Here is a 23,195-nt window from a genome sequence, read left to right as displayed (position 1 = left end):
AAACCGACATCAAATAGTCCTACTCAACTGCTATCAATACCAGTTCTTGATCTGGAATATTTAACCTTATTATACAGACGAGTAGAAGTACATAGCCCAGCCTCGAGTACTTCGTTAACTGATCTGGGAGTTGTCAAAATGGTAATGGCATTAGTATTGACAAAGGTCTAATAGTACACTCACTAGTTGCCTGCTGTGTCTCATTGTCGTAGTACCAGTAGCTATTGACCCGACTCTATATGATTACAGTCGTTTTAATATTCACTTAGTCACCGAAAAGTGCGGATATGGGATAATATTTTTGACCAACAGACGCGGGGGAGGGATCAACGACGCTCAAATTGATTTCATGTTGGGCGACACATTGTATATGAGGCACTTAAGGGAAGGCAAACACTGTCGGTCGATGGTGGCTGCCCCTCAAACATCACAACACGGCATTTGGTGGCTTCCTGGATGAGATCCTCAACCCTTCAACCCCATAATATCTCACAGCACTACAGTCGTGAATGGTACAGAACAAAGTTCCACACTTTCCAATTGTCATCTTTCCTTTGTCGAGTAATATTCCACCAGTTCCATCCTTTGGTGTTTAAATGTCACAATGTTTTAGATACAATCGAGCATGCTCTTTCTTCAAAAATTTCGAAGAGCGTCATACGACTCTTGCTCAGAAGTTGTTTGGGCCTTGAAGATCCGGGGTAAATTAGTTTTCAGCAAGCCAATGCTTGCCATAAAATGCGACTATGCTTGTCGTAAGAGTCGATCGGGTGGTTAGGCTCGATGACTTGATTGATGCGTGTAATCGTATCCCAAATGAGTAGATCGATTGCATATGACTGCCGTCATGTAGCTGGAATATTGCTGAGTGCGGCGTTAAACAAGGCGTTGAACAAGGTTATAACATTCAAGGCATCAATGTTTTATGGTAGACATGTGGAGACATTACCAAACTTTTGACGAATCAGTGACAATATGTGTGTGTGTGTGTGTGTGTGTGTGTGTGTGTGTGTGTGTGTGTGTGTGTGTGTGTGTGTGTGTGTGTGTGTTATGTGAGGAATTATCAGAAATTCCGGTGACAAAAGCGCATTACGAATGATATGACTGGTTGACATCCCTGATCTCATTGATGCTTTCGGAATTAGGAGACATGATTCTTCAAGGATATCCTCGAATATGTCGTATACTTATGGACGTACGTATACATAAAGTTTTCTTCCACCGCTATACATGTGGCTCACTACTAAATCATAAGCACTATATTTCAACGCATTAGCTTCGCGGTACACGTGTAAATTGTATCTGTATGTAGTATGTATGTTTTAACATATCATATGAAGGTGTGTACGAAGTGATGTAATTACTTCCAGTTGACCCTAACAGATGAAGTCAACATTTCCTTCTATAACCACATGTCCATTAGTCTGACACCAGCTTGACACCAGCTTGGACTATCATTCCATCACGTTATTGGCAAGTTGCTGTTACCAAGTGCCCACTCGTAGATGAAAGTAAACAACTGCTTCTTTATGTAACAGGATTGTAGAGCTAACGGGGCTGTCACCAAAACCGCCTACTACATCAATTGCATGGCTTTGACTTTAACCTTTAAGTATATATATTTCTTAGACCGTATTTATTGGATGTAAATCTTCTTTCCAGATTTCATACACCAGACGCCCTTCATCTCCTGACTATCATTCCATCTCTGAGTGCTCAATAAATCCACTTGATATCCACACTTTTAATTATTGCACTGTGGGGAGCTATCAGAGAACATCACCTACACATGGAGAGCGGTGCTTTGCCATAATTATGTGACTTCCAGAATTCTAGTGAAAGAACATATGGAGAAATATCACAGTTTCGTCCTCAGAGTCAATAAGGGCAACAAAACAAAATTCTTTTTTTAAACCAAATTAATGTAACTTTACATTAATGCCATAATATAGTATGGTGTTTCTGGAGTCAATGCCGTTGCATGGTTCCCAACTTGCGATTCGACCCGTGAAGATCCGGGGAAGAATAGGTCTTCAGCAACCAAAAATTGCTGTAAAAGGCGATTATGCTTGTCGTAAAAGGCGACTAACGGGATCAGGTGGTCAGGCTCGCTGACTTGGTTACGCATGTCATTGTATCCCAATTGTGAAGATCGATGCTCATGATGTCAATCACTGAACTGTCTGGTCCAGACTCGATTATTTACAGACCGCCGTCATATAGCTAGGATATTGCTGAGTGCGGCGTTAAACATCAAACAAACAAACAAACACTTAAGATTCACCATGTTAAGGCCATCTGTATTTGTACAGAAGACATATTGCCCTAATTCTTCATATGTCTGGTACCATGTGAGTGTACATAGCCCACAACGTATCCTAAGACCGTCTATGAGTACCATGAAACCCTGTTCATCCGGAAATGTACAATCTCATGTAAATTGGCACTTTATGTATATGTTGTAATACGAACGTTTATGCCCACGTCAGAGGATGATCTAGTTAATTAATATATGTTAAGTTGAGTATACAGCAAAACCAACTTTTATGCAGACGGCGTTTTCTTTGGGTTTCGAGGAGTCAGAATTTGGTGTACAGATTAAATCAAACACTTGTTGCTTAATGCGAAGTTTTCTGTGAGGTAACTTTCTTCTCATTAGACTTTTATTTGAAAACAGCATTTCTTGTTGAAAGTCTTGAACAGACCGATGAAATGTGTGCCTAACACCATTTACATACCTTATTTACATACTTAAGTTAATTTTCATGTGAACGAATAGTAAATTTACATATACACACGTATGTATAGTTACACATGTGCAAAATTACTTACGTGAGTAGATGTCGTGCATGTGAACGGGATATATAGACGGCTGGCCTACACGGGGTCCGAATGATGTCAATATCGCAGAGTATTAATGCGCTGTGCAATAGGTTTATTATGTTAACGATGAATGAGTGTTAAATTGACATGTCTCGAGTTCACGTTATTGGCAAGTTGCTGTTACCAAGTGCCCACTCGTAGATGAAAGTAAACAACTGCTTCTTTATGTAACGAGATTGTAGAGCTAACGGGGCTGTCACCAAAACCGCCTACTACATCAATTGCATGGCTTTGACTTTAACCTTTAAGTATATATATTTCTTAGACCGTATTTATCTACTCTCTGCGAGTACACTGTACATTGTATGCTTTGCAAACGCGTTCCCTGCAATAAGATGGATAAAACACGATATCGTAGTCCTTCATGTCGTATCGGCTACATCTTCCCCGCCGTCATCACGACGAGGTGAAAAGACGCCCACGTAAGGGAGATAGTGTTATGTAATAGCCTGAGAACGGCTTTACATTGAAATGTTATATGCTTGTTTACCAATACATCATGTAAACTGTTTATCGTTTAACCTTCGGGGCTTCATCTGTTAAGAGAGAGACGTTTCTACCGCGTGTCTGCGTCTTGGCAGTCCTACAGCTTCATCTGCATAGTTATATAGAGGAAGACGTCGATTTAGGACCGCGGTTTTTATATTCTGGAGGAGAAATGAGAGTTTTAATGGGAGAGGGGAGCGATTATGTTTTGTTCGCTTGACATGATGGACGTTCTGGAAAAAATGTTCAGATGTCTTAAAGCAGTATATGGAAATATTGTATTGTGAAATACACGACATAACAAGCAACAGTGAGGCAATATGGTTTTACGTCGCTTTCAGAAATATTCCAGCAATATCACGGCGGGGGACACCAGAAATGGGCTTCACACATTGTAGTCATGTAAGGAATCGAACCCGGGTCTTCGGCGTGACGAGCGAACGCTTTAACCACTTGGCTACCCCATGGCCCTAACAATCAAAACCGTAAGTCTTCTTCAATATTCCAGCAATATCATGCCGGGGACACCAGAAATAGGCTTCACACATTGTACCCATGTAAGGAATCGAACCTGGCCCTTAGGCGTGACGAGCGAACGCTTTTACCACTAGGCTATCACACCGCCCATCAAAAGAGAGTGCGTTTGTTGGGTTTAAAGCTTTGAACAATATTAAAGTTATTTCATGGTCTGCTTGGTAAATACGGAGAAAAGTTAACCATTTTGTGAACCCACGAACACTTGTATGGCGCTGGCAGACCGAGGTACATAATCAGGAAGAATCTGGGATTCGAACACCCCTGTTCAGGAGATCAATGTTCATTGTGAAGACTTACATCTGTTGTGAATAAATTACGCACAAAATATATAAGTACATTATATAAAAATAGACGTGTTTTATACAAAAGCAATATATGTTTCTGTCGTGTTATTATAGCATGTGTGTTTTCTAAAAAGATATAATATTTCTCATTCTCCAACGGCGTTGAAACGATTGTTTTTCAGGGTGCAATTATATTCGTCTCTCCTGGCACGTCTAACATATGTGGTATTCATTGATACATGCATTGCCTCCCAGACTAGATCGGGCCTGCTTAACTCACTTCTGCATGTCAAGGATGCTCGTTCCGTCACTGATGCTCTGTATGCCAGCCTCCAAACTGTGGGCTATTCCGTACATCATTACATACATATGGCGAGCCATCAAGTTGCCAGTCTCACGAGTGTATGTCAGTCGGAACAACTCGGCTCATTCCGCTACCTACTTAAGAGCTCGGGGAGTAGTGATACTGCATGATTTCACTGTAACCCATGTACCGCCAGATCACGGTGCATAAAGTTCGCGAATTACGGAATATGATTTTGGAAACAGCTGATTGTATGCTTTACAGAAATGAGGTATACACGATGACTTCGAGACAAAAGAACCGTCAACGGTTTCATTAGGACTACGTCAGCCGCAATAGTGCGCACGGTTACGTGAAAGAAAGTAGTTCCGGTACTGATTCCTCGCTGGTGTTGACCAATGGAGTCTAAAGATGTGTTTTTCACCGCAGTACTGACTGTTATGATGTAGCTGTGCATGGTTTTCACAATATACATCTTGACAACACATTATTGTCATTATCCGTTGAGAAAGGTAATAACATGCATTGTGGAAACGGGGCACGGTCTTTACTTCACAACAGGCGTGGTATCAGTTATGGCAGTAGAAGGGTCTGTGGTTCCTTGTAGGCTTCCAGTTAGTATGGCTTTACGCATATTGTGCACAACCTGTAGTAGTAGTAGTAGTAGTAATATCTAGCGGCCGGTAAGTTTAATATGGGAGAAAAGTGAGTGAGTGAGTTGGGTTTAACGCAGCTTTTAACAGTATTCCAGTTATATCACGGCGTGTCAGCTTAATGTGGGAGGAAAGCCCGCAGTGATGCAGGTCTCAGACGTTTACCACTTCGGTTAAACCTACGAGCACGGGTATGGTGCTGACAAACCTAGAAACATAATTCGGGCGAACCGGGATTCGAACCCACAATCATAGGTTTCTGGTGTGCCCAAGGGACGCAACTGTGCACAGCGAATCGCCACCCGTGCCCCCGTGGGAGAAAAGCCCAAAGTAACACAGACCGTAGACGTTAATAGCCAAAATAAGAAACAGTAGTAGTGGGGGTGGTGGTGGTAGTAGGAGTAATAGTGGTGGTAGTGGTAGTGGTAGTAGGGGTTAGTGAGTGAGTACGGGTTTACATCTCTTTTGGCAATATACCAGTAATATTACATCCTCTATATATCCAGGGCTAGCATTTCAATAAACCTACAATAACCCTTGGTTCTATTCCCGTGGTTCTTGCGATCACAAATTACCCGCCCTTGATATTATTTTATATTTTACCGACCAATCAAACGTCGTCATAAGGAAAAGGGAGATAACTCGTATTACTAAGAAACCAAAACCACCGCCATGTTTAAAGGACATGAAGACACCCTTTCCATCCAAAAGATTTTTGAGGGAATTGTTTGGCGTGTCAGTCAGTTTCTCCATGTTTAATTTGACTTGCCGGCCCATGACTGAGGTTGGTGTGTAACTCGCATTCTGATTGGTACGTTAGACCTAGTAGCGTAGCCAATTAAATTGGCAACTGGAAATCAAGGGCGGGTAATTTGAGAATGGGAGAACTACGGGAATGGATACAAGGTTAATGTAGGTTTACCAAAAGCCAAGACCCGAAGATATTGAGGGTGGTAATATCACGATAGGGAACACAAGAATTGAACTTCACACATTCCACCCAAGGGGAGATCGAGCCCGACTCTTAGGCGTGACGAGCGAATACTTAAAGCAATAGGCTACCCTGCCGCCCAGTAGTAGTAGTAGTAGTAGTAGTAGTAGTAGTAGTAGTAGTAGTAGTAGTAGTTGTAGAAGGCGTGACGAGGGAATACTTAAAACAATAGGCTACCCTGCCGCCCAGTAGTAGTAGTCGTAGTAGTAGTAGTAGTAGTAGAAGGCGTGACGAGGGAATACTTAAAGCAATAGGCTACCCTGCCGCCCAGTAGTAGTAGTAGTAGTAGTAGTAGTAGTAGTAGTAGTGGTAGTAGTGGTAGTAGTAGTAGTAGTAGTAGTAGTAGTAGTAGTAGTAGTAGTAGTAGTAGTAGAAGGCGTGACGAGGGAATACTTAGACAATAGGCTAACCTGCCGCCCAGTAGTAGTAGTGGTAGTAGTAGTAGCAGTAGTAGTAGTAGTAGTAGCATCTCGAAAGGAACTACAAGAGTATGCGTCCTACATGGAAACCACGTGTGGAATTAAACCCGGATCTTTGATGTGATAAAGTAAAACCACAAGGCTACCACAGACAACCCCTGGTATTAGTAAGTTTGCTTACCCAGTTTACCAAAATTGTTTATATTCAAACACAACGGTCTAATGCTTGACAAGAGTAAAACACAAATCTTTCCGAAACATTAAAATTAATCAACACATTATTCAAAATTTATATATACAAAACAAAAAAGTAAAACTATCCAAATGGAGCCCAAGACAATTCTTAATTCCCCAAGCTGAGAAATCTACACTGCCAAATCATTCCAGACTTGAGTTGGTCTCCTATTGATTTATTCCCTCAGGTCTGAGAGACAGACTAGAAGGATACATGGGTCAGTGAAAAAACACCATTAATTCACTGCGAAGAAGTACTGCGTCAACTTCGTTCAAGTACGTAAAGACTACCCCACGAGGTTACGTATCCTGCTTTGCAGATGTTTCGTTGTCATAACAAGTTAGTCTTTTCAGCAGGTCCCTCACCCCCGACACAAACAATGTGTGATAACGTCTGCCCCAGAACTGCGTCTGCTTGTAATAAAAACACGATGCAGAGATCAGATACATCTGTTCTGGGGCGCTTCACATTACCGGAATGCTTCCAACAAAGTAGATTGATGCTGGAGATAGCGACCTCCGCCCAATGACAACGAATGCAACAAGATTGATAATTTAACGAATTCTTTAGATAACATGAAATGATATCGAGTGGGGGTGCAGGCAGCGCGCTCTATCTTAAGTCTTTGATGTTAAACAAGGTCAAACCCATTACACACCATTACAGTTGAACTACGTGCTGTGACCTCTACTGGATGACCCCGATCGTGACCTTCCGCTTCTGACGTATTCCTACACGCTTGGAACATTGTAAACATGAATGGCTGTTTCTGGGAAAATCTGTTTTTCTAAGAGCCGATATCACGAACTAAGATAACTCTCTGGAAGCATGTTCATGTGTATACATAGGAAGGCCATTCACTAGGTTCTTCTACTATTTCGTTATCGAACATTTCACAAGTTAATAAATATGAATTACTTCATTCTGTTATAAGCAAGAAAGATTCAAATACTAAATAATCATGTTTCAAACTATATATTGAATGCTCTGGACAAACAATTAGTCACAGAAAAAAAATTATGTTACCTGAGAATATATACTAGTATTTACAAAATATTTTAAAAAACCATCCAAATAGAGCCTAGACAATCCAGACTCGCAAAATCATGGTAGTGGGCTGGGTACGGCACTGGGTTTATTAATATGATTAATGACATTAACTTTTGTTAAAACCATGTAATTCACCATTGTTATTCCGTACCGACCTTTATATGGTGTTTTGATCAATACGCTTTTTATCGTCTGAACAATTCACTAACGAGTACGACAGTGGGGATTCCGGGTTACACTTATAGGTTCTCAGCAACCAATGCTGGTCGTAAGAGGGGACCAATGGATCGGGTGTTCAGGCTCGGTGACTTGGTTCATAGCTGTTCTCGTCCTCCGACTTGGGTCGCTGTTCACAATTTCGATCACCGATGTTCTGGGCCAGATTCGATTAATTACAGGCTGCCATCACAGCTGGAATACTGGTCAATTCGACGTCAAACAACAAACAAAAGTAGTACACGTTCCTCTTCCCTAGGGCAGTTGAACTAGTGACTCTTCATAAGGCATTTTTCAGTATTTTTGTTCCCTTGCCGTCTCAGTTGCAACGCCTGCGTCACTTCCCCTTCGATATGTGAAACATGTTTACCAGTTTTCCCTCTGTTATGTATAGTTCATCGCCTAAGAACAGAATATGACTTACCACAATTATAAACGTACACGCTAAATCGTAAAAGGATTCTGTCTAAATCAAATATTGAAAGACTCGTGAAAGGGTTAACCTGAACTACATCCTGGCTTATCTTTGTCATGGCTATTGTTTGAGACGGGAATGGGTCGATTTCAAAACTAATATTACTGAAAGGAATATATTATTGATGACTGTCTGACGATAACAGCGTTGGACGTCTAGAAAATTCAATATTTCTCTTCCGTGACTTGAGAGCACAGAGTCATATATTATTCCGTGGAATAACGTCATACGGCCATGCTTGGTGGTGCCAGTTCCAACCTCGTGTATGTATGTTATGGGAGCAGGGGTATGTTTCTGTTTGCCTAATATTTCAGCAATAATCAAAACGTCAACGCCAGAGATTAACCAGTCTCGATTATCCGCCGAAACATGATTCTTTTGTGTGCAAAAGGCATACAGTGATGGTAATTATATGAATGAATTATTGAAAATCAGTGATAACACCAGGTGTAAGCATATGCTGCTGTATCTGTATCCCCTACCAAAGGCTAAACTATACCTCAAATTTGCAGTGGGTTCGTAGGGTAGCCTAGTGGTTAAGGTGTTCGATCGTCACGCCGAAGACCAGGGTTCGATGCCCTCATGGGTACAATTAAACTAACATTTAGTCTCTGAAATCTTATATTACACAAGATCCTTCTCGACTCTAAAAAAAATAATTCCCTATGCTGATTGTGGAATAGAGCTAGCTTCAGCTGGCTAGACTTGCTTTTGTATGCATTTCTAGATTATTTTCATAAAATAAATATATTCCACGGTCATGGTGCAGGACTAGAGTACAATGTGTAAGCGGAATTCTTGTGACACCCGCCCTGATTTTGCTGTTATATAGCTAGAAGAGGCGTAGAACTATGCTCACTTACTGACTCGTTGTCTTGAAAATGAGACCAGGAATTGAAATATTGTGCATTTATAACCACTTGGCTACCCACCGCCCCTTAGAGTCTAAGAAGAAGCCTAACAAACGCGACCTGTCCTCAACACAAGCACCAGAACGCCCATATATAACCTACTAGATCACAGATATATTTCACTCGCCCAACCTCAGTCCCTGCCCCACAAGCGAGCGAGTGTTCTATTCTAACACTGTTCCGTTGTACCGTAACGACCACACAGCTTTCTATGAACTGACCTACTTTTCCCAATCTAACCATGTCTATTGATAATCAAATCATTTTTCGCACCCCATTTCCCAAAGAACCCCACTGACAATCCAATGGTTCTTTCATCGCAGTGTCTGTGGTACACACATGTTCTGCAGAGCATAGGGAGGCACCGCCGGAAATGTCAGTTTAAAATCAAGAAATTTGGCCTTCAAACGCCGCGGCACCAATGGCGTTTGTTGGTTTCGTGAAACGGGATATGGCTTGACGTCTAAATGTCATCATTACTGTTAAGTAGAATTAAATGATTTAATTATACATTATTAGTCATTTTTCTTCACTTCCCTCCGAGCGTTATTTGTATTTCAATTACTGTACTGCTTATCTCATGTTACCATGGTTACAGGAGCAAACAATTAGTTTGGTACCAGTGTGCGTGATGTCATCACGTGACTAAACATGGAACACGATGAGAATCATGAAGTCACGAGATGTGAAGTGATTTGACGAGCATGATATCCATCATGGAACATTTCCGTCAATAATGACGTTAAATATATTCTGAGAAACAATTAGCCTAAATACATCAATACTTGTTCACACAAAGAGTACAATAGTGCTAGGCTGTCATACAGATCCTGAAACAAGTATATCTAACACAATCCATGCAAGTCTATAATATTTGTCGAGTCTAGATTACTGCAGTTTCTGAAAATGAAGAAAATCTCTTGGTTCCTTTTTATTATTTTTATAAAAACATTTTTTTTTTTTTCTGTACAATATGTTCATTTCAGAGGCTAGAAATTAGTCCACACCAGCGTCAGTGCATGTAAGTTGCAGACGGACTTGTATGACTGAACATTTTCACTTCTGGTCGACACAGATGCTGCCTTAAGAACCCAGCATTTTATCTACAGTGAACCCTGTTAAACCGGACCGTACACCTGGTGTCATCACTTATTTTCAGAGATCCATTCATATCATTTTCACCACTAATATGTCTTTTACGCCCATTGGAATCTGTTTCGGCGGATATTCGAGACTGGTTGTTCTCTGGCGTTGACCGTTCATATTTACGAGTAATGACCTTTGTATATATGAAGACCTTTCTACACAGGTGGTTGATAGCCTGGTGGTTAAAACGTTGGGTCCTCACGTCGAGGAACATGGTTCGAATCCCCTTATGGTTAAAGTTTGAAGTTCATTCTTTGTGTCCTCTTGCCGTGATGTGGATGGACGGCGGCGTAAAACCATACTCACTCACTCTCACTTCTACCAGTAATGATAAACCGGGTTTCCGGACAAAGGTAGTTAATCGGGCTGTCGATGTATTTATACCACTCAAAAGAAGTTAAAGAACAGTAGTCAGCATATCTTTTAAGTGACTGTAGTTAATTTTTCATGACATGATAGATCAACTATAGTCATATGAGTGAGTGAGTTGGGTTTAACGCCGCTTTTAACAGTATTCCAATTATATCACGGCGTGTCAGCTTGATGTTGGAGGAAAGCCCGAAGTGATTCAGGTCTCAGACGTTTACCACTTCGGTGAAACCCACGAGCACGGGTATGGTGCTGACAAACCTAGAAACATAATCGGGGCGAACCGGGATTCGAACCCACGATCATAGGTTCCTGGCGTGCCCAGGGGACGCAACTCTGCACAGCGAATCGCGGCGCCTTAAGACGACTGGGCCACCTGTGCCCCCTATAGTCATATGAAAAAATCGGGTGTTCTTTAACTTCTTTTGAGTAGTATATTTTGTTATCCTTTGTGTGTTGGAACTAAAAAATTTATCGAAAACTGGATGAATTACAAATTCCCACCCTCCCTGGAGACACGTTCAGACATCAGTTAGAAGCAGCACACATACAACTGCTGGCTGTTGACCTTACCAGACCCTACGCGGGAGATACACATGCAGCTGGTGTGTCGATGCTAATTCAATGGATATCCTATTCCCTGGGGGTCGGGGCTAGGGCGGGTCTGGGGAACTATATCTATGGGTAGATGATAGGAGTGTAAGGCTATTGGGTTGCCCTTGCTGCAGGTTTCAATTTAGTCTGTCTCACAGTCCATATTATGATGTTCCCCCACCCCACTACACCTCACCGTAATGCTATAGCGCTTAATGAAGCAAGTCTAGATTTGTGTCTCCTTTTCAATATAAAATTATGGAGTTGTTTGTTATTATCAATATGTTATATTTTTAGAGACTAAACGTTAGTCCTGTTCCAAATGTGTGTTGTTGTTTTTTTAAATGGAGCAAAGAAACAGCCTTGCTTTTGTCCGTAATGTAAAGTATTTCCGCATCGCACCTGACACAATCATGCTGGTCACTGTATACGCTGTTAACAAAGAGTGAGTGAGTGAGTGAGTTACAATTTAACGTCTCAATGAAACTTATAATGCTTGCCTATTCTAAAAAAAGTTTTACAGCGTCAATAACCACATGCTCATCGATAGCACATCCTTGCTTCAAATGTTGACATGTGTAAAAGAGGTTAAGAAGGTCTACACGGGATTTAGCTGCTGCAACAGGTTGAGCTCAAGCTATCAAAAGTCTAGAAGGTCAAACAAAATGTTTGATCAGGAAAGAACCACTGCGGGGGCGGATTAACCCCATCTTACCCAAACGACAAAACTAATACTTCTGACATCGTCGGGTAGTCTAGCGATACGTGTGTTCGGTGATAACACCCTCTCCCCGGGTTCTACTCCACCGTGAAAACACTGTAAATTGACGTATTTTTCCACACGACCTCTAAAACGCTCGCCACTCACGTGCGTTGTTAACGTCATCTCCATCTGGTTTTACCGAGTCCACACTTCGCTGATTGCTATGCAGGGCAGGGAGGTTGATCGTTAATGTTCCAGAAACAATTGACCGACTTTGCATCAGTAGCAATAATGACAAATTGGCTATGGGATGAACATAACTGACGTTCATAACTAGAAGCTGCAGCAGTTGGGTTCTGTTGTTCCCCGGAACTCCTCATCAACAGTATGGATGATCCTTTGATGAGGATGAATGTAGGTCAGCTAAGATGATAACACTGTACATCGTATCTGGCACGTCTTTAATGGAAGGCCTATATAATTGAACAGACGGCAGGCTCCAGGCTCCGTAATATAGAAGCTGTGGCGCGGTTCTCAGCTAATGGTTAAGTACATTACACCAGCCATCAGATTAAGTGTTGGGCGTGGTGGCGGTCAACAAAATAGAGGAGAAATTAATTCAGATCTTGGTTTTATTCGTCTGGGATTTCCTAAGATGCGTTGTTGACCCAGGAACATGCTGCACATGTATTAACGATGACACACCAGAGATGCTATGGGAACACCAAATCGTGGCTTTATATTGCCGATACGACCTTAAATTTTGTTTCACTCACCCACAACCAGTATTGATGAGTCACGATGGTTGTATATATTGGGCACGGTGAAAACATTGCCTAGACAGGCCTGGATTTGACAGGAACTTTGCACCGCAATACGTAGCTTTAAAACATTTTTTTAACTCATGTATCCTACGAGGTCGCAGAGCCGTCACATGGCTAGAATTTTGCTGAGTGCGACGTTAAACAACTAACAAACAAACAAACAAACGGAAGAGCCTTCGGTCTCGTAGGAAACATGGGTCAATATTCTTTTTTTAAAGCTACGTATTCTTGTGGTCTACGGCAAGTCTAACTGTTAATGTTGAAGTAGGTCACCATGCCAAAAATTTACAGAAGAACAAGTGCATCCGCGAACTCTAATGCGAAAATAATGCAAATGCCGAGACAGAAGTCAAACAGATACTGTTGGCATAATACAATCATTTAGTTTAGACCCATTCCATACTTCGAAATATTTGATACTTCATCTGTTCTAGTTTTGCTAACTGTTTCAAAGATGTAGTAAAAAATAGTTTAAATCTTACTTACAAACGTTCCCTGAAAGTAAAAACATTTCTCCCAAACTATGTTGTCTATGGTGATTGTCCTTAAATATTGTGCATGTTTGACTGTAGATAACCCTTACAAATATTCATAATTATTCATATTCGTAAATATTCATTCTACTCGTAAGTTTAATATAATATGTCAAGTACCAGTGAACATACCGTCAAACAACAGGTTATGTACGTGTATTATGTCAATACTTTTAGAGATATGGATTAACTTATGTATCTCTGGAAGTTCGATGTTTGGAGCAATCTTGTAGCTGTTAATATTGGTCGCTGGCCTTCATTCTTACAGGAGAGGTGAGGTGAATTGGGGTTTAACGTCGCGTCTCAACATTGTTGCACTTATATAGCAACGTGCATGCATGTGTGTGTGTATGTGTGTGTGTGTGTGTGTGTGTGTGTGTGTGTGTGTGTCTGCTTGTACTAGTCCGAATGAATGTCGATTTTATAGTGCTAACACACTGAAATACCATGCCGCAATTTAACATGGATTCCCAAATTTGACACAGTATACTGACTCCGAGCAGACTTATCCTTGTTGTATCCCCTGAATGCCGAGCGCCAGGCAGGGTAACAATGAATATTGTCTTTAAATATCTTTTGCTAAGACGCGGCCGAGGATCGAACCCGCTCTCCGGGCGGACGCACTACCACTAGACCTCATAGGCGGTCTCATTCTTACAGAAACAGACGATAAAGGAAGTCCTTACAAATGGGGGTAGGTTTAGCCTTAAAATGACTTAATGCCATGTAGAAGTGTCATAATTACGTGCATCCAGGATGGGGAGGTTTGAACACGTTAGTGTATATTAGTTAGTCACTGTATGTACTTCACAACACTTGTGCGACATGACTCCAGGTATATGACAGCGATCTGTAAATAATTGAGTCTGACCAGAAAATCCTCTGATTGACATCGTGAGCATCAATCCACGCAATTGGGATACGATGACATGCATTAAACCGAGTCAGCGAGCCTGACCACCCGATCCCGTTAGCCGCCTCTTATGAAAAGCATAGTCACCTTTTACGGCAAGCATGGTTTGCTGAAGACCTGTTCTACCCCGGATCTTCACGGGTATCCACATACGTAATAAACAGATGCAGCATTATAATCCACACGTTCTGTAGCGGTATTAGCAACAACCCGTTACATCCCGACCAGTCATGATTACTCAATCGACCATATGGAGCTGCTCATTGTTGCTCGCCTGTGTCTCCCTGGGGTGTTTACTTCCATGCTGAACGTCCACCTGTAGCGCCTCTGAAGCAAGGGCTGTGTGTTACATCACAACACCTACCGGCCGGCCTTGGTAAACACTGGGAGGCTGGGTTATATTCGATTTTCTCATGATCGTGTTACCAACTGTCCCAGCTGCGGGTTCTCCACAGACAGCTGCAGCGGGGTTCGAGGCTTGTGCGAAAGAAAGAATGTGGTCGCCCTCGATTATCATATCTCCATTCTATTGTCATAATTGTCTGCAGTATACTGGTTGTGACAAGATGACGTGAGTCTTTTCAAATCAATGGTTGACAACACCAGCAACAAGGTGCGATACAATGCTACCAAACAGGTCAGACATTGTAACCACCCGATCCACAAAAAAGTCTGTTTCGACTCCTAAGGGGTGCTCGGAACCGATTCTGCACGTAATTCTGAAGGTCGTCGTTTTCGCGTGTAAGAGCATTTGGTTTACATTTATGAATATATATTAAAAGTCCACAGGTTGCCGAGACCCTTTTCGGGGACTGCGAATGGTTTTGGCGCCGCTTTTAGCAATATCACGGCGGGGACAGAAATGAACCAGAATCGAACCAAGGTCTTCGGCGTGACGAGCGAACGCTTGAACCACTAGACTACTGCCCCCTTTTGAGGAACACATACTAAACAATACTAAGCAGCACAGTGATGAACACTTTGAGGAACACACTGAGGATAGACAGGAACATAAGGCAATTGTCATAAGTGCTCATTCGCCAACATATCGTCCTGTTGTAGTGACGTCACCATCTCCGTCTGTCTTTTGATTAATTTTCCAGAGGATGTCTGTTGCACATGAGTTATTCGATTGGATAGCTATTTTTAGCATCAATGATCCTTTCATTCGAATCCGATTAAAATGAATTCTGGTAACGAATGGATCCAGAGTAATTATCCTCATGGAATGGAAATATAATACACTGATTAATCGAGGATGAACCATGATGTGTTGGTAGGGTTCTTCGTCATGTAAAATTGCACGGTTATATCGGCGAGTAACAACAAGATATCGTGGCACATGTTGCACCGATGTCTGAATTTTAAACGAGTGAAGGTACTACAATGCCATTCTTCTTTATTGTGGGATCCCATTACACCAGACAGCCGTTTGTTTGTTCTTTAAAGCAAAAACTATCAAGTCTGGAGCAGTCAAAACAGTGATTAATGAGCATCGATCTACGCACATGGGACTTGAGCAACCAACTCATCGAACTTAACCACCCTATCCCGTGAGTCGCCTCTTATGAAAAGCATTGTTTGCTGAAGACAAATTCTTACATGGATCTTCACAGTGGCGTGACGGTCGTATAAGTACGAAAGCTAAACTTATAAACTGCAACGATCGTAGCTGAGTTTGTTTCTTTGGTGTTTAACGCCGAACTCAGCAATTAATATCCCAGCTATATGACGGCTGTTTGTAAATAATCGAGTCTGGACCAGACAATCCAATGATTGACATCATGAACATCGTTTTACCTAAAAGGGATACGATGACATGCATGAACCAAGTCAGCGAGCCTGGCCACCCGATCCCGATAGTCTCCTCTTTCGAGACGCATAGCCTCCTCTATGACAAGCATGGGTTTCTGAAGATCAATTCTAACCCACATCTTCACGAGTGAGTCTGACCTCTGGAACAGAAGCCTGAAACTAAGGGAATATACCCTCACTTGGTATCAAGAGTTCAGACAATGCGGCGTACCAAGCTGTGCCCATGGCCATCTATTGGGAATATGATCCGCGATATGATGTTAGCGATAAAACTGTCGTACCAATAGACCTATTGCTAAGATCGCTTTGTGAAACGCCCTGGTCCCTCTTGAACATAAATCTAGGACGGAACCTATGTATGTTGAATATCTCAAATTCTACCCCGGGTGTCTCGGAAAATTGTTTATTCCCGACGGTCAAAAGCCATCATACATGCGAGGTATGTTTATGCTGTTAACTGTCGTCGTTTGTTTCTTTACAGAGGAGTGATTAGCTTCTTCTCGTAACGACAGCTTCGTCATTCTGCGGTGTTCATTTTTTCTTAAAACAGATTTCACCCACAGCAGTTTTCAGGAATAAGTAGCTTTAAACAACCATTACGCGTATTTTGGAATATTAATGGATATTATTTACAATAAGAATTGACTGTACGGCGTTTTCGCCGCAGTCCGTAGTTCTGGTCGTGTTTGGAGTCTGCAAAACCAGTGGTTGACAACACGAGCAACAAGGTGCGATGCAATGCAATCAGCCAGGTCAGACATTGTAACCACCCGATCCTCAAAATAGGTTGTTTCGACTCTTAAGGAGTTCTCGGAACCGATTCTGCCACATAATCCTGAAGGTCGTTTCCCCTAGTAGGAGCATATAGTTGACATTAATAAATATATATCAAAAGTCCAGAGGTTGCTGAGACCCTTGTGGGGAGTGCGTATGGTTTTGGCGCCGCTTTTAGCAATATTCAAGCAATAAAACCAGATATAGACCAGAATCGAACCAACGTCTTTGGCGTGACAAGCGAACGCTTCAACCACTAGTCTGCTGTCCCCCCTTTTGAGGAACACATACTAAACAATACTAAACAGCACAGTGATGAACACTTTGAGGAACACAATGAGGATAGACAGGAACATAAAGCAGCACGTGTCTCCACGGCTACAGTACCCGTATAATGAACAACCCCATCCCTCGCATATCTTGGAGGGGCAGACGACAATAACCAGACCATAAACCAATTTCCTCACCCAATAATCTTCCCATTTCACAGTCCACCGGTCAAGTGTACATGGACATTACCCCCAGCAGATTGAGCCATCATCTGACCCTCCTCTCCCCAACACATACGTGGCTGGACACTTCACACATCCGATCGATTCGGATTTCATTACAGGAGCACGATCTGAGTGACCGGGGAATTCCCCTGGACATGTAGATAAATGAACGGGGTAATTGGTGGGCCAAAGATGAGCCGGACATGTACATTTGTGGGCAGCTTCGACGGTCAAGGTGAAACCACTCAAACAAAGATGTGAATGTTTTGTCGGAGATGAAAGAGAACGCCAGTAGGTAGGGGAAAAGTTCAACAACCTCCATTGATCGAGTGCAGCCCTGACGTAGCGCACAGTCGATATATAGTGTCTGTGGTTATATTTAAACCTTAATCATCTTCTGTTTGATGCTAAATTGGCTACAATGGACAGTTTTTTTTCTTTTGAGGATGTAATGAGTTCAGTGTGGATTTTAATTTAACGAAGAAATGGATGGCACGCAAGTCGAGTTTAGTTTGAGTACATGCACTGAGTACATTAATTGAGTACATGTATCAATACCGCTTGGGTTAAGTGATGGACTGTATATGTACTCCCCAAAACTAGTTAATCGTACAATCAACCCCAGTTTTTGGCAAATATTTCTAATGAATATGGAAAGGGGTTTGTCGCTTTTATTTAAAGAACACCAGATTTTTTTCATATGACAATGAATGATTCATTTGTCAAGGTTGGTGGGGATTGCAACACACAGCCTTAAAAAGCTTACAATTGGGGTGTTTCTTAACTTGTTTTCATTAGTATAACATCCATATATAAGTAAAATTAAACTATTTATATTTGGTAATATCACGGACTTGTTATATAGGTCCGTTGTAATATGAATATTCTGCTTAAAAGGAGCTACGTTAATCATATTTATCAAAAAGAAAACATTGTACGTAACATAAACATGTATGTATGTATGAATATAATTCGTGTTTGTATTCCTTCTATACATATCAGCAACGATTAAGTTATATTTTTGTACGTGTACATGTTAAGGATGCTTTAAAAAGGTAGTAGTGCTCACCCACCTCACTACCCCCACACCCCATCAATCACTACTTTCATCACCTTGGTTTCGCATGCCTTCCATCATCAATAATTCTGAATTGTGTCACGGTTTATGTATTTGACTTATAAGCGTCGCGACTACAGAGCGGTTGCCTTCTCTGTCAACAAGATAGGCATCTCTTATGTTATTGTTTATGAGCAGTATACCCAAAATACACAAACAATAACAATGTTTGATTGTGCAGAACACAATAGAACAGAAGAACACAATAGTCAACTGCCTTGTAATTCTTAATAACAAATGCTATTTTAACAGTGTAAAGGTATTTTCATTGAAGGCACAATGTTTGTAGAACGTAGTCGCTTCTAGAACAAAACAGATACTTGTCATGTAATATTCCGTAGCTTCTGAATCAATCAACACTTTCTGACAATGTGATGTACTTTTTTTATTGGCATCGTGTTCAGAATGTCATTATAAGTGTTTTTGTCGATGAGATTTATAAAGGAAATTTGCGATATTGTTTACAGTGACGAAGTGAAAGCAGCAAAACTAGTTCCATTATCACTAGAAATATCTACTAAAATCAGACTCCTTTGTAAGATATCCCCCAAAACACCACAAAGTGAGAAGTGATCTATTGTATGAATCTTGCACTGACTGCTGTGCCTACGTCAGCGTCCATTATCGCGCCCGGTGTAATTCCCACTCTGATAAGAATTACAAGAACGCTTGTCACGTGACAAACAGTACTCCGTTCTTGGAAGCTATTGAAAGAAACAAGATGTCGGATCCATGTGTGATCTTGAATGAAATTAATAGGAAAGCCTATTTAAAAATGATCAAACTGTTCAAGAATGAATTTCGTATGTTTATGTTCCTGATCTAAAAAGATGTGCGATGTTTGTTTAGCAAATAGTTCCCGTTGTTTATATTGACAAGGACATAGGATGTATGATAAGATAAATAGAATTTATGTAAACTGTAGGAAGTTGTTACAATAACCTAGCTTCTATGTTGTCCCTGGACTGAAACCTTCTGCGAAGACAGACAAAACAAACAGGTCTTGTTGACAACCATTGATGTCAATTGTTTCAATAAATCATCACCATGTCGTTCCCAACAAGTGACAAGTTTTAAATTTAGACTGACATATTCTAAACGTTTTCTCCAGTTGTTGCTAATCTGTTGACGAGGGTATCTCCTTCATGGATTAAAGATCCGGTAACCTGTTGCTAGCTAATACGCTCTGTAATATAAGTTAAGATGAAGATAAATAGGCTAATGGCCTTTTTAAATACGTTGTTTGTTTATAGCAAACAGCAATAGCCCTTCACACGTGTTTTTTCAAGACAAAGGATGTCCCCCAGTCAATTCTAGAGGCAAGTCTCGTGTATCTTAGAGGGTAGGGCACCGTGTTCACGGTGTTTACAATGCAATTATTACAGGGATAAAACAAATATAACAACATAGTTTGCGTTGTACATGGAATATACTGATGGAAATGAATATGGGAACACTTAGTTTTAGACACAGCTATTTGAAATATACTGACAGTAGAGCGTATGCCTCTACATTTGTCATTGTCTCCTTATTCGTTTCCATCAGTATATTAGTAATATGATTTTTCTGGGTTGCAGGGTTGGTATTTGTCTTTGAAGGATAAGTTTTGTTTACAAACAATGTGTGGAACCTAAACGAGCCTTCGTCGAATAGCTGCAATATTGCTGATGCAGAGTTGAACAATAATCACTCACGAACGAACGAACCTCGTAGATGACCATGGTAAAAAGGTTCAGTTGTGATTCAGATATTCTGAGATTCAACGATCGTTTATCTAACCGTTGGCTGAAATCCACCATAAGTAGACACCATATCTGCCAAAGTGGATACAATGTGAGTGAGTGACTTTGATTTTACGCCGCTTTAAGCAATAATCCAGCAAATTCACGGCGGGGGACACCAGAAATGGGCTTCACACATTGTACCCATGTCGGGAATCGAACCCGGGTCTTCGGCGTGACGATCGAACGCTTTAACCACTAGGCTACCCGACCGCCCCTAAAGTGGATACAAACATCTATTTGATCAATAGTGTCAATTTCTTGATTTCTACATTTACAATTTTTCGAATATATGATACGTACACACTACACTGTGGTACCCCATACATCGCATGTGTCGACGTTATCCTAAGCAAGATAAACCATAACTGCTGTGTCGAAACTGTTATCTCAAACATCTCCTTTCTGCTCTGTCTTCGAGATAACGAGAGTGATGGCGTTCCTTTTCTTTCACTCATCAGTATATAGTCGTAATCGTAACACTAGTTATATCAAGTTGTTTAATTACAACTGTTCCGTTTCTTTCATCCAAATTTTATTGTCGTAATCCAAACAATGGTTATTTCAAGTATGTTTAATTACAACCGTTCCGTTTCTTTCTTCAATCAGTATATAGTCGTAATTACCACAATAGGTTTTTTCTAGCGGTCGAATTACAACAACCGTCCACTGGATTGTGGTATGAAATGTGTATTTGTTGGGGTGCATTGGTAATATCGTCAACACGACGTCAACCTAGTTTACACTGCGCCAGGTAACGAGGACGTCATTATCGACACCTGTAATACATGATGTAGCCGGGATCAACAGAGATACATGCTGATCTAATTTAACGTAAAAAACAAAGTGTATTTTTCATGCTGATTTATAATTGCCTGTAAAAGTAGGTGATTACATTGTGACGATGTGAATACAGTAGCATTTGTCTATTGTTAGGATTACGCGAGGGAACGTGTGTACGAATCATTCGTTACACCTGGCTATGTTGCATGATGCGGGAAGGTGCACTGGCGACATCGCATCGTGACGTAACGGCTCAGTCTCAATAGTTAATAATTTGAATCATACCTATGATGATGATGATGATGATGATGATGTTATGTTGATAACATTGAAAACGATGATCGTAGTTATGTCAATAAGTTTTCAGTTTTCTGATATTACCGACGATGATGAAGATGATATTACATCATCATCATCATCATCACCATCATGGTGATTAAAATATTGATTATCACAATTATGATATGGACATTGATGTCTTTGTAGATACCTCAACAACATATATATTTAGAGAGAGAGAGAGAGAGAGAGAGAGAGAGAGAGAGAGAGAGAGAGAGAGAGAGAGAGAGAGAGACTCGTGACATTCATGTTCAGGGTGTGCCAGTGTGAGGTGCTGTCGTTTAACTTGGCTGAAAATTGAGACTACAACAACCGATGACATTGACGACGATGTGTACTCACCTACATCGTTGATTTCGTTGATGTTGACTTTGAGCGATGCTCGCCTCAACATAGTACTGACAGCGTTCAGGTCATTCTCCTTTATGTTATCCAGAAACACCAACTCATCCGGGAATCGAACTTTGGGTTTGCACTTATTCTGTTTAGCTAACAAACTAGCCCTTCGACTCATTGTCCTTCTGAGACAACACACGGACAATGGCTATTTGGTCAGGCTAAACGCCTGTATTCTCCTCCTTAAGTCGATAGCCCTGCACACTGATGTATTTTCACCGATTTTCACCACACAGTAACACAATACCCGATTCCTGCAAAGAACGACATTGGCAGCACTGTTCTTTGTTTCGTCGTCACAAAGCGATCAGCTGATTCCTGCTTCAGAAACAAAATCGAAAGCGGCGATGGAATAACAGCAAGCGAGTTGCTTAATTAGCTAGTCTCTCCACAGCGCTCAGCTGAAGACTCCCGACTGCACTCGATCACAGTTGCTTCTGTAATAGCGAACGAGTACACTCACTCGGCATAAACACTCCGCGCTCAATGCGCGTATATCTTCAATTATGGATCTTTGTAAACACCACACACTCTCCAGCCACAAGGTTACGATGCGCTGGCCCCCTCCTGCAAAGCTGTCGGCCCCTTGGTGGTAAGATAGCTGGCCCGGACTATCACTGTTATCTTGTGGTATTCCTATCTCGCAGATGCCACCAAATACACAAACACGACTAACGCTACACTCTCCTAGTAGCACCGCCAAGCTGTTCTGTTACGCGTAGAACGGGAAACGATCAACGCGGAGCGTTCAACTTACTCCAAGTTAGCGAGCACTTCTCGAGGCGTGTGTCAACACTCACATCCTATGTAGCGCGGGAATGCTGCCTTTCACTCCGAGTCTTCTCAGTGCTGCAAGAAATCCAATACCTGGTTGTAAAACAAATCAGCCGTGACGCTACTTACAAGGATGCCTATTGGCTATGGTGCTTGTAATAATGAATTTGATTGGTCGCTTCAAGACTGTCTGAAGGTTTCTGTGACTATGTGTACCATATGGTCACACAGCCTGCTAAAAGCTTTGACGGTAAATGCTAGAAAGAGTGTGGCATATTACATTATTCATTGCAACACAAGCATCAATTATTCATATGTAACACAAATAAACATTAGCTAGTAGCAAAACTGATGCAATAAAAACACTAAATATACAGAATCTAAAAAAACATATTC

General features: G+C 41.3%; 1 protein-coding gene across 1 annotated transcript in view; it reads right to left on the bottom strand.

Annotated features, from left to right (window-relative positions):
* LOC139442679 (protein phosphatase 1 regulatory subunit 27-like) overlaps window positions 1–22,880 on the bottom strand; it is a 36,540-nt gene extending 13,660 nt beyond the window's left edge. The window contains exon 1 of the mRNA XM_071223554.1: window positions 21,972–22,880. Coding sequence (XP_071079655.1) covers window positions 21,972–22,143 — 172 coding nt within the window. The 5' untranslated portion in view covers window positions 22,144–22,880. The remainder of the gene's footprint in view (window positions 1–21,971) is intronic.
* Window positions 22,881–23,195: the final 315 nt, after the last annotated feature.

The sequence above is a fragment of the Haliotis cracherodii genome, unplaced genomic scaffold, assembly GCF_022045235.1.
Source record: "Haliotis cracherodii isolate W230 unplaced genomic scaffold, xgHalCrac1.p SCAF_5, whole genome shotgun sequence".
NCBI lineage: Eukaryota > Metazoa > Mollusca > Gastropoda > Lepetellida > Haliotidae > Haliotis > Haliotis cracherodii.
The sequence above is the reverse complement of the archived record's forward strand: the minus strand, read 5'-3'. Positions and strand labels throughout refer to the sequence as shown.